This window comes from Daphnia pulex, chromosome 11 (genome assembly GCF_021134715.1).
Source record: "Daphnia pulex isolate KAP4 chromosome 11, ASM2113471v1".
Classification (NCBI taxonomy): Eukaryota; Metazoa; Arthropoda; class Branchiopoda; order Diplostraca; family Daphniidae; genus Daphnia; species Daphnia pulex.
In genome coordinates this window covers 4,743,915-4,753,258 of record NC_060027.1, presented here as the reverse complement: position 1 = coordinate 4,753,258, position 9,344 = coordinate 4,743,915, and the positions used below count along the sequence as shown (strand labels likewise).

The window sequence follows — 9,344 nt, the reverse complement described above, 5'->3', positions numbered from 1 at the left end:
CTTGCATATAGAAGTTTGAATTTTCCCCTAGTGAACCGCTGTAGGTTTCACCCTTTTATCCAACATCGTTTGGAATAAGTATTTCTTTTAAATATTTTTTGCGTCTCCCATTTTCTTTTTTGAATTCAAATAATTGCGTTCTTTCTCTCTCCCATTTTGTTTTGTCACGAAGATTCACTTGATTGGTTTGAGAAAATTGCTTTGGTATCTGGATTTAGAGAAAAAATTCTTCCTCCCTTTTTTGTTTTTTGTTTTGAATGATTAGAGTAAGGGGCATCACACAAATGCGGGAAAGACTTATTTCAGTATTTTGTAGTTTGGCAAATTTGGCGGCCAATTGGAAGCGGATGAACTTTCAAAAATATTCTAGTAAGAACATAATTTCTACAGTGTTACGTCGTTATCCTGGCTCACATTTACAACTTTAACATGATCCTAGTTCAACTTCACTTCGTTGGTAGGTGATAATTAATATTCTTTTAATTTGCTTATTTTGTGCGAAGAAATGGTGTGACGTCGTTGACTTTCACAGATGGTGCATGGTGTTATGGTATCGATCGCCGGAAGTGACGGCTACCTAACTCAGACCAGTCGACATTATTTGGTCGTGCGGATTCATCTTTGTTGAAATTTACCGCCGGAAACCACTCTTTAACGGCCAACCGGAAGCGGATCGACTAAAAATATTCGAGTACGACCCTAAAATTGTATCGCTGCTCTATTCTTCTTTAATTCATTTTAATTTCAACAATACGATTGGAAAACCTTATTCCATCGACGAATGACACAATACGTAGTTATACCCTGAAACACGTTCACCAATCGGCCATCGAAGTCCATTTACAACGTGATGGTTTGTGAATTATGTAATCCAGGCGGGAACGGGCGGATATCAACAGGATATCACACAGAAATGCGTATGGAAAATCGGTTCCATAACTTGTCACGAGATATGTTGACTTATGATACATTAGCAGGCCGGTGGGTTCAAGATATGTCAGGATGGCCGAGCGGTCTAAGGCGCCAGACTCAAGCGGAAGCTTACTAGGATAAATCCTGGTGATTGGAATTCTGGTCTTCGATAGAAGGCGTGGGTTCAAATCCCACTTCTGACAAATATTTTTTAGTTAACTGATAAGAAAGACATTTTAAGATCTATTAGTACGCTTGATTTAGTATTCTATATTGCACGTTAATATGCTGTTCCGCGCTTCACTATATATAGAAGTTTTATAGCTCGACCCCGAAAATCCGGCGCAACCGCATCTGATTAGATCTGAATTAAAATCAGTCAGACAAACAAATCAGAAATCACTGGCGTCTGACAGTCTGATCGTCAATGAAGACACATCTTCTTAACCGTTTTGTTGCCTCTTGTCAGGCAGTTGGGCAACCTCATAAAGTTGATATCGATAAAGATAATTACGTCACACGCAGTCGTAGAGCTACGAACTATTTAGTATTGTATATCGCATGTCAATATAACTATATTGCCCCACGATTTATAGAATAAATCCCTTGTGCGCATTGTTATTTTTTTTTTGTCAATACTAGCTTAAATTACGTTAAGAATAATCGAACCAACCAAAATTATGCGGTAAACGCAGAATTTCCAAAGATATGCATTCAGTGTGATGCCTGGCGCATATGACTTGACTGTTAGCAATAGCATGTCTATTGAACATTTGTTTAACCTTCAATGTTTCCCCGCGATTTTGTTTTTTTAATGGTGGGAGATGGAATAGCTGGGGAATAGCTCAATAGAGTGACTGTTTGAAACCGATTGCATTCCGCACGACAATTTTCGTTGCCATGAAGTTTTCCACGACAAAAACGGGTACATACTGTATAGCAGCATTGCCAGATTACTCAATGATTCAAGTCCATAATGTACTGTCCCACCCCCACGCTACACGGCGGAATTGTTGAGCAAAAGGAGCAAAACCGTGGAAGAATGGGAAGAGTAAAACACATGAATAGATAACGACGAATATCCAATAGGAACTCAGATCGTTGAGAGCAGAGGCAAAACTATGCGAATTACTGCAGCTGTGTGAATGCCGAATTTTTTTTACTGTGGTAAACAGCATATAACTTTCTCAGATGAAATATCCGTTGCAGTCTTGTTCAACCTTCAAAGTTTCCCGTTGTTTTGTTTTTTTGATAAAGGACGAAGCTGACAAATCTGATCGAAAAATAGAAGTTTGAAGTAAAATCAGATAGAAATATGACAAACAATATGTAATCCGCTGCCAGGTACAAATTTTGGTTGTCAAGCAAACGCGGGAACACGACTAGTACCTAGGATATATATATATTTGTTTGCTCATTTTTCCATCGTCTCGGCTAGCCTGAAGAGGTGTCGCTGGTATCAGCTTTCATGTTTTCAGCTGTACAGTTTGATAAGGTTTGATAATTTCATTAGTTAAAATGCACGTTTAACTTCAGATTACATCCTCTGTTGTCCCCATATTATAGCTAAAAGAGGTAAATATATGTGTGGGAGTTTTTAAAAAAATAGTTGTGCTACTGTATATTTTCTAATTGATTACTAAGTTGTGAAAAATAAAGGCATCCAGCATCCGAAGATAAATGACAATAAATTTCTCTCTCTTGTGTAGAAGTCAAGCATATAAGTTATAATATTATAACAAGATCCCATAAGAAACAGCTGCTCTGAGAAGGTTCTGACGATGAAACTGGCGTGGTTAATAATCCTCTTGGTGGATTTCTGCTATGGGGAACCAGTCACTGACGTATGGCGCCGTGATCAACCGAAATCTATTTTTCCAGTCAACGGAAAACACCTTCGCTTGCTTGCTAATCCAGTAAATAATCTTTCTTATCAAAGTCCAGAATAATGTTTTATAATATTTATAATATTCTCAACATTTCCATGGGACAAAAGCTCGATGGAATTTTCGACTTGAAAAGAAACTCGACTGGTCATGTCGTCCAGTTAGCGGGACCTCTTCCTCTCGCACTCGATTGGCTTTCACATCGCTACAACTTCACGTAAAACATAAAAAATATGTCATTAAACCATGAAATCTTCAATGGATAACTCTTGTAATTTTTAGATACTCCTACGTTCCCATACTTGAACCTCGTATAAACGTGGATGACTTGCCCAACAAACGTGGAGGAATAGGCTACTTACGTCAAGGGGTTACTTCTATATAACCTTATACAGAACATGATTGTTTACATTGGCTGTAAATGAAAGCTTTTATAGCATGTTACACCTTTTTAATTTCAGGAGGCTGACTTGTTCATCAGTGCTATTGTCGGATCTCCAACCCGATTTAAATATGCAGATTACTCCGCACCGTGGTTGTCTTCTCCATTTAGTATCCTCATTCCCATCCCCAATTCTTCTGCTAATGTTGGCGCATTGATTGAGCCGATGAGTACTGAAGTATCAAACATACATACAAAAACTATAAAATTCACATACAGTACAATACAATTAATATTGTAACTGTTTGTCATTTTTCCAGGTGTGGATCTGCATCGCTCTATCAGTTCCGGCCGTCATTGCAAGTCTGATTGGTCTGAGCAAATGTATTAACGCACTCAACAAGCGAATAGGATCAAAACCAATAGAAAATAATTCCGGTGGCAGTATTCAAATAATCGACTATGTCGTCTGCGTCATTCTTTCTCAAGGTGCGAAACTGTTTAGACACATAATACAATATTAAAAATCACAGGAGAAATTGGAACATCCTATCGTAAGGTGCATATTGCGAGAAGAGACAGCTAGCGTTTCGTATAGCAGCGGCTGCCTGGTGTCTGGCTTGTTTCGTTCTTGTTCAAGCCTACAGTTCGACGCTGATCGCTTTCATTACGTCACCAAATACTAAACCCATAATCAATTCAGTTTACGATATTCCTAAAGTGCCCGGTCTAAAAATCACAGTCGACAGAGATTATGGAGCAGATATAAAGCTGCTGGCAAGTTTTTCCGCTTTATCTGCCTAAATAATTTGTATTTTTTTTAATTGTTAATTTGTTTTTTTCTTTTGGCATACAGCAAACTGATTTTGGTATTTACAAAAAACTTGGTGATTCACTGAGGGAAGATCCGAGTCTTCGTTGCAATAAAACAGAATTTTGCCTTGACAAAGTTCGATCAGGAAATTACGTTTATATTCACGTAAGTACGCAGAGAATTAATGTTGTGTTCGTCACAATGAATTTCGTTTCATTACTACTGTTTCGACAAATAGGGAAAACCGATCGTCCAGAAAATTATTGCCATGGATCGAGAGCGGACAGGATCATGCCATTTTACTGTTGCTTCAGAAACTTTTATGGCGGGCCATCTTTATTGGTTGTTGTCAAAGAAAAGTCCCTACACAGAAACCACTAATCGTGGGTATGAAATAAATTTTTTTGACGTTCAGTATGCTACAGTTGAATAATAAAATAACTTGCGTTTTCATTACATTATTAGAATATTAAGGATGCAGGAAACTGGTTTATTGGGGAAGTGGATGGAAACATTCAACCCTGAAGGGACAAAATGTTTATTGAAGAAAAACGCGGAGAAAAACGGAATCTCTCGAATTAGCCTACAAAATTTGACAAGCGCGTTTATTCTATTGATATTTGGAATTAGCGGTTCAATTCTCATCTTTTTGGTCGAATTCATGATGAATCGCCTGTTCGGGCGCGATTCTTCTCGCAAAATTTCTCACTGAGGGGTTGCCAATTTTTTTTCCGTGATTCACTTATCCGGAAAATTGAAAAGCCGAAAATCTAGAGGATTAATAGAATTTTTAGAAATTTAAGAGAAAATTTAAAACATGCAATTGAAGAAAAATTTTGAAATTTTTGGTGGATTTTTTTTTTTTTTTCATTTTTTTCAATTTACCGTTTGTCCATTTTAAATTTTGTAGACGCTTGTATCTTTTTAGAAAACCGAGTAGAAATCTTTGCAAGGTTTCTCACAGCGCGAAAGAATCCTCAAATATTTGTTTTTCTCTCATATATCTATTTTACTCTCTGTACTATTTAATTATTCTTCTTATTATTTTTAATGAGATTAGGTGCAGAATTCCTGCTCATTCTTTAACAGGAAAGGTCGTCTGTTAGTTGAAGACAGGTATTAAGACTCGGTATACTATCTACATAGATATCTCTTTAATAAATGCATGCTGACATTAATTATTGGGGGTATTGGTTATTGGTTGTTGGCAGGGTTCTTGAAGTGGGTATATTTGGCAGAAAAATTTTAAGTAACACCGACAAATATTTCGGTAAAAACCAAAAGAAAAAATTAACTAACGAAATTCGGAGTCAGAATTTTTTCTCTCACGTATTTCTTAAAGTGCTTATATTCAATCTCTCGTTGTAGCCGGTTGTATAACCCAATTGTTGTCTTGATTCTTGAAATAAATTTCGTGCAACACATGTGTAATAATCTTTCCTTAAAAATTTGAGTATACGCGCATTCTCGGTTAGTAGGACACGAGTGACACTAGCGGTCAAAGCAGCAGATCAATGGGAAAACAAGGAAACACAAAAAAAAAACGGAAAACAGAAACGAAACAAACTCTCTTCTCAAATATGTCAATAACTGAATTTTTAAAAATTTAATAAATTACTGTTCCTCTTCTTCATCTTCTGCTGCCTCCATTTGGGGGCGGCTAGCGACGCGGCGATTCGGCGAATCCTCACCACGAGATTTGTTGTAAGCAGAATCCTCATCGGCGGAAGGTGCCTGGAACGCTGGGCGTCTTGGCTCAATTCCCTGCTATTATCGTTTAATGTAAGGGGGGAAATTAAACAAACGATTCCAACACGTTAATTATTCTGTCGTTTGGCTACATAAGACGGAAAATAATTGAATTATATTTATACCCTTCGGTTTTCGTTGATGGGGACGCGTTCCCGGTTGGGCCTGTCGGGATTGTACCGTTGCTGCGACCTATTGTTCTGTGCAGGAGCTTGCTGGCGTCGGTTGTTGTATTGAAGATTGGGTTTCTCGGGCTCAACGACATCGGCCATATCGTCTCCTGGCAGGTAGCCGTCCGGGTAGTATCGATCAGCGTACAGAGTGCTGTTGTTACCGTCCTCATCCTGCATCGGCTGGTACAAGTAGTCATTGACAAAGTGGAATTGCGACGACTTCTTGCAGATGTTATCCTTGGCAACGGGCATGCAGATGAGATGAACCTGGCGAAATGAAAAAATAACGGTTAAAACTAGATAACTGGTTCTTAAATTTGTTTCTCGACGCTGAATATTAGCGATGATGGCGATACCTGATGGAAAGAGGCACCTGCGGGGCAGAGCCAAGAGTGGCGAGTCTTATCTTGGCAGTAGTGGAAGATTTCACATTCGACGGCCTCGTCAGCGTAGTAGCCATCCTTCCTTTCGACGCAGCTGAAATCTGTCTTTTGGAGCAGCAGTTGCAATTTGTCCGGCTTGACCTCTTCTTCCTCATCGAGCAATTCGTCTTCCGCTTCGGCGGCCTGGTTTGGCTGTGGCCGGCGTCGCTCATCGTCCAGTCCGTTATTCTGTCATCAAACGAAAATTAAATTAGGTCATTTCTAAAATTTAATATTTTGATTCGAATAGCTTTTGAAGCCAAAATTATTAGCCACCTGTTGCGGGCGACCTTGCGGTTTGTAGTCGGACGGGTAGTTGGGTCGGCGCTGCTGAGTTGGCTGAGGAATCGATGGCTCGGCCCGTTCATCCTGCTGAGGTCGGGGTCGGATTCGGATCGGCTTCTCGGGGTTCTCTCTTTGTTGAGGTTGAGGCTGAGGTTGTGGGCGAACCGGTGCGCGTGGAACGAACTCTTCCGGAAATTCCCTCTGAATTTCGGCCGAAGTGAGCAGTTCCTCGTTCTCTTCTTCGGGTTTGATTTGAGGGCGTTGCTGGGGCTGCTGCTGGGGTTGTTGCTGTCTGGCCTGTTGCGCCTGTTGCTGCTGCTGTTGCTGCTGCAATTGTTGGCGTTGTTGGGCGGCAGCGATGAACTCTTCCGGCTGTTGGCCGATCAACGAGAGTGGGACTGGCGGCAAAGTTCTTTCCTGTTGATTCCAATCAATTCATTTTATGTTTCAATTTGAATTTAAAAATGAACCCCAAAAGTTATTTTCACTTGAGTACTGACCTGTTGACTTCCTGGGACGAACGGAGGCCTGGGGCCATTTCCTGGGCGGTTGGCGAAGTTGGGACCCTGTTGGAAACGTTGCGCTTGCGGCAGTTGTTGACGGCTGGACGGGACGAAACCGGACGCATCGGATTTCTCCGACGCCTGTTGGTTGCCAGCGCCAGCAGGAAGTTCGGCTTGTCTCTGTTGGATGCCAGCCCGTTGTTGCAGCTGCTGTTTGGGTGGATGGGCTTGAGTGGCCGGCGGCCCTGGGAAGACGAGTCCCGAAGAGGAGAATCGTGACGAGGAGAAGAGCTGCCTCTCGTTCCGTTCGGCCGACACGGACAGCACTGCTGTGGCCACGAACAACGCAGAGACCAACGACAACTTCATGTTGCTATGTATCTCGAAATGGGGCTGGTGCTTGTAGTTGCAATGTGTTGTTTCCCTTTCGGGTTGATTCGTTGGAGTGATGAAGACGACTGAAGATACTGGGCCAAGTCTATGGCCTTATATACTCGCCCTGGAAGGTCCATACCCCCACCAGCTCCCCTCTCTGCACACGCAACTCCGTTGGTTTTCCAGGTCTTCTATGCTCATTCTCCCTCCTCCCACTTGCCACCCTTTTTTCCAGGACGTACTGGAACAGTTGGGACTACCTCTTATCGCCTGTCCTCATTCAAAACGCCAGCCACGACTTATCCAACACCCACCCACCCCACCACCGACTCCTCCTTTATGACTGATAATGTCAGGCATATTCTTTTAAAATCTACTGTACGTCTTTTGTTCTTTTTCTTAATACGGACGTGTGATTCAAGAAATAATATTATTATTATTTTTTTGTTTTGCTTTATATGTTCACATATCATCACGAAGTGAAGAGTCGTAGTCTCGTATCAACCGTAAATAATAATAGCGCAGATTGCGGAGCTATCAAAAGAAAAAAAGAAGAATGCGCCGAAGTATTTCCTAGCCATTAAAGGATAAAATAACATTTTTCTTTTTTTTTTCAATTACAGCGATGGATGGATGGATGGATGGATGGATGGTACGTGTGGAAATTTTCCAAGAGGTCGTGAGCCGACCCCGTCACGGTCACGACGCTGAATATTTTAAGATGCAACAAGCGGCGACAGTGGGGAGAGACGAGAGATGTGGTGGTGGTTAACTTCTTCCATCTGGGGCAATTACGGTTGTTAGATGTAACATTCGAGGGACCCGGGGAGTTCTTTCTTCTTCTTTTCATCCTTCTTTTGTTTCAAGCAAATAACTAGCATGCATGTGTGACCGGCAACACGGATGACTTCCATTATGATGGATGGTATCAGGGAGGAAAAGAAAAGAAAAGAAAAATATATACGACGACGACGTAACGGACAAATACTCAAGAAGTGGGTCATGAGGTGATCAACTAAGCTTGACGGTCACTGTTTTTATTTATTTATTTTTATCTTTATATTATAGTATATAGGATATATAGTACCTTTAAGCGCATGTGTGTGTTCTTTAAACATGGACTCACGCGCACTTAACACAAAAAGACGAGACAAAATGCTCACTGTTATCCGGAGCTAGTGGCTATAGACTTATAGATATCTATTCTCATCTTTAACTGGATATATTTTTAGTGTGTGTCATTCATCGGTTCACTGCACCCCCTGACACTGCCGTCTTTGCACAGCATACGTCTGTATACATAGTATACATATGAACGACCCGAAAGGGCCCATCTGCGTGGCAGCCATTGAAACAAGTGTGGTGGTGGTGTGTGCAATAGCTCTCGTTCTATTAGACTCCCGACTAACGGTCAGGGCTGCGTTCTACTTCAAAAATAAACGACCGAGAACCTGGGCAACACACACCCGGACGTTGATAATGGCGACTGTATACTCACCTGATGGGCCAGCGTACGTCACTTTTTTTAAATATAAAGACGCGCCGTTTCCACTTTGCCATCGTGACTAGCAAATCTAAACGTGTAACATATTGTCGGTTCCAGTTATATACCGAAAAAAGAAAAAAAGATTCAGTGAATTAAAGAAGATCAAAAGGCGCTTTGGAAAAAAGAATTAAACAACATCGCGTGTGATGGGTCTTTTGCTTTATATAACATCTGAGAGAGAGAGAAGTTGTGTTGACCCAGTAACATAACAACACGCACGAATATAAGCACCACCATATTGCAGTTTGAACGCGCCGGGCTATGGAAGGGGGTCCTTGTACTCGGGCGAATGTTTTA

The 9,344-nt window shown here is 41.1% G+C and overlaps 2 protein-coding genes and 1 long non-coding RNA gene across 4 annotated transcripts; 2 read left to right on the top strand and 1 right to left on the bottom strand.

Moving 5' to 3' along the window:
• Nucleotides 1-2,631: 2,631 nt before the first annotated feature.
• LOC124207648 (glutamate receptor 1-like) lies at nucleotides 2,632-3,984 on the top strand. Its single transcript, XM_046605219.1, has 6 exons — nucleotides 2,632-2,828; nucleotides 2,909-3,015; nucleotides 3,081-3,168; nucleotides 3,260-3,418; nucleotides 3,501-3,669; nucleotides 3,740-3,984. The coding sequence occupies exons 1-6, from the start codon at nucleotides 2,694-2,696 to the stop codon at nucleotides 3,982-3,984; spliced, it is 903 nt and encodes a 300-aa protein (XP_046461175.1). The 5' UTR covers nucleotides 2,632-2,693.
• A 57-nt stretch (nucleotides 3,985-4,041) lies between these two features.
• On the top strand, nucleotides 4,042-4,812 carry LOC124206975. The gene is made up of 3 exons (XR_006879707.1): nucleotides 4,042-4,159; nucleotides 4,233-4,381; nucleotides 4,460-4,812. It is a non-coding gene; the product is annotated as an uncharacterized LOC124206975 (long non-coding RNA).
• A 592-nt stretch (nucleotides 4,813-5,404) lies between these two features.
• LOC124206974 (transcription factor SPT20 homolog) lies at nucleotides 5,405-8,403 on the bottom strand. Of its 2 annotated transcripts, none has more exons than XM_046604202.1 (5): nucleotides 7,124-8,403; nucleotides 6,615-7,040; nucleotides 6,273-6,527; nucleotides 5,869-6,183; nucleotides 5,405-5,761 (listed from the first exon to the last, which is right to left on the bottom strand). In XM_046604202.1, exons 1-5 carry the CDS (start codon nucleotides 7,493-7,495, stop codon nucleotides 5,609-5,611), a joined length of 1,521 nt encoding a protein of 506 aa, XP_046460158.1. In that variant the 5' UTR covers nucleotides 7,496-8,403; the 3' UTR covers nucleotides 5,405-5,608. The 2 variants fall into 2 exon arrangements, with proteins under 2 accessions (XP_046460158.1, XP_046460159.1); XM_046604203.1 differs by having other exon boundaries at nucleotides 5,405-5,758; nucleotides 7,124-7,597.
• Nucleotides 8,404-9,344: the final 941 nt, after the last annotated feature.

Coding starts and splice junctions, on each gene's coding strand:
- LOC124207648 (XM_046605219.1), top strand. CDS start 2,694: ATGAAACTGGCGTGGTTAATAATCCTCTTGGTGGATTTCTGCTATGGG. Junction 2,829..2,908: donor TTCGCTTGCTTGCTAATCCA/GTAAATAATCTT, acceptor ATGGGACAAAAG/CTCGATGGAATTTTCGACTT. Junction 3,670..3,739: donor CTGCGTCATTCTTTCTCAAG/GTGCGAAACTGT, acceptor TCCTATCGTAAG/GTGCATATTGCGAGAAGAGA.
- LOC124206974 (XM_046604202.1), bottom strand. CDS start 7,495: ATGAAGTTGTCGTTGGTCTCTGCGTTGTTCGTGGCCACAGCAGTGCTG. Junction 7,041..7,123: donor TCGTCCCAGGAAGTCAACAG/GTCAGTACTCAA, acceptor TGGAATCAACAG/GAAAGAACTTTGCCGCCAGT. Junction 6,528..6,614: donor CGCAAGGTCGCCCGCAACAG/GTGGCTAATAAT, acceptor GTTTGATGACAG/AATAACGGACTGGACGATGA.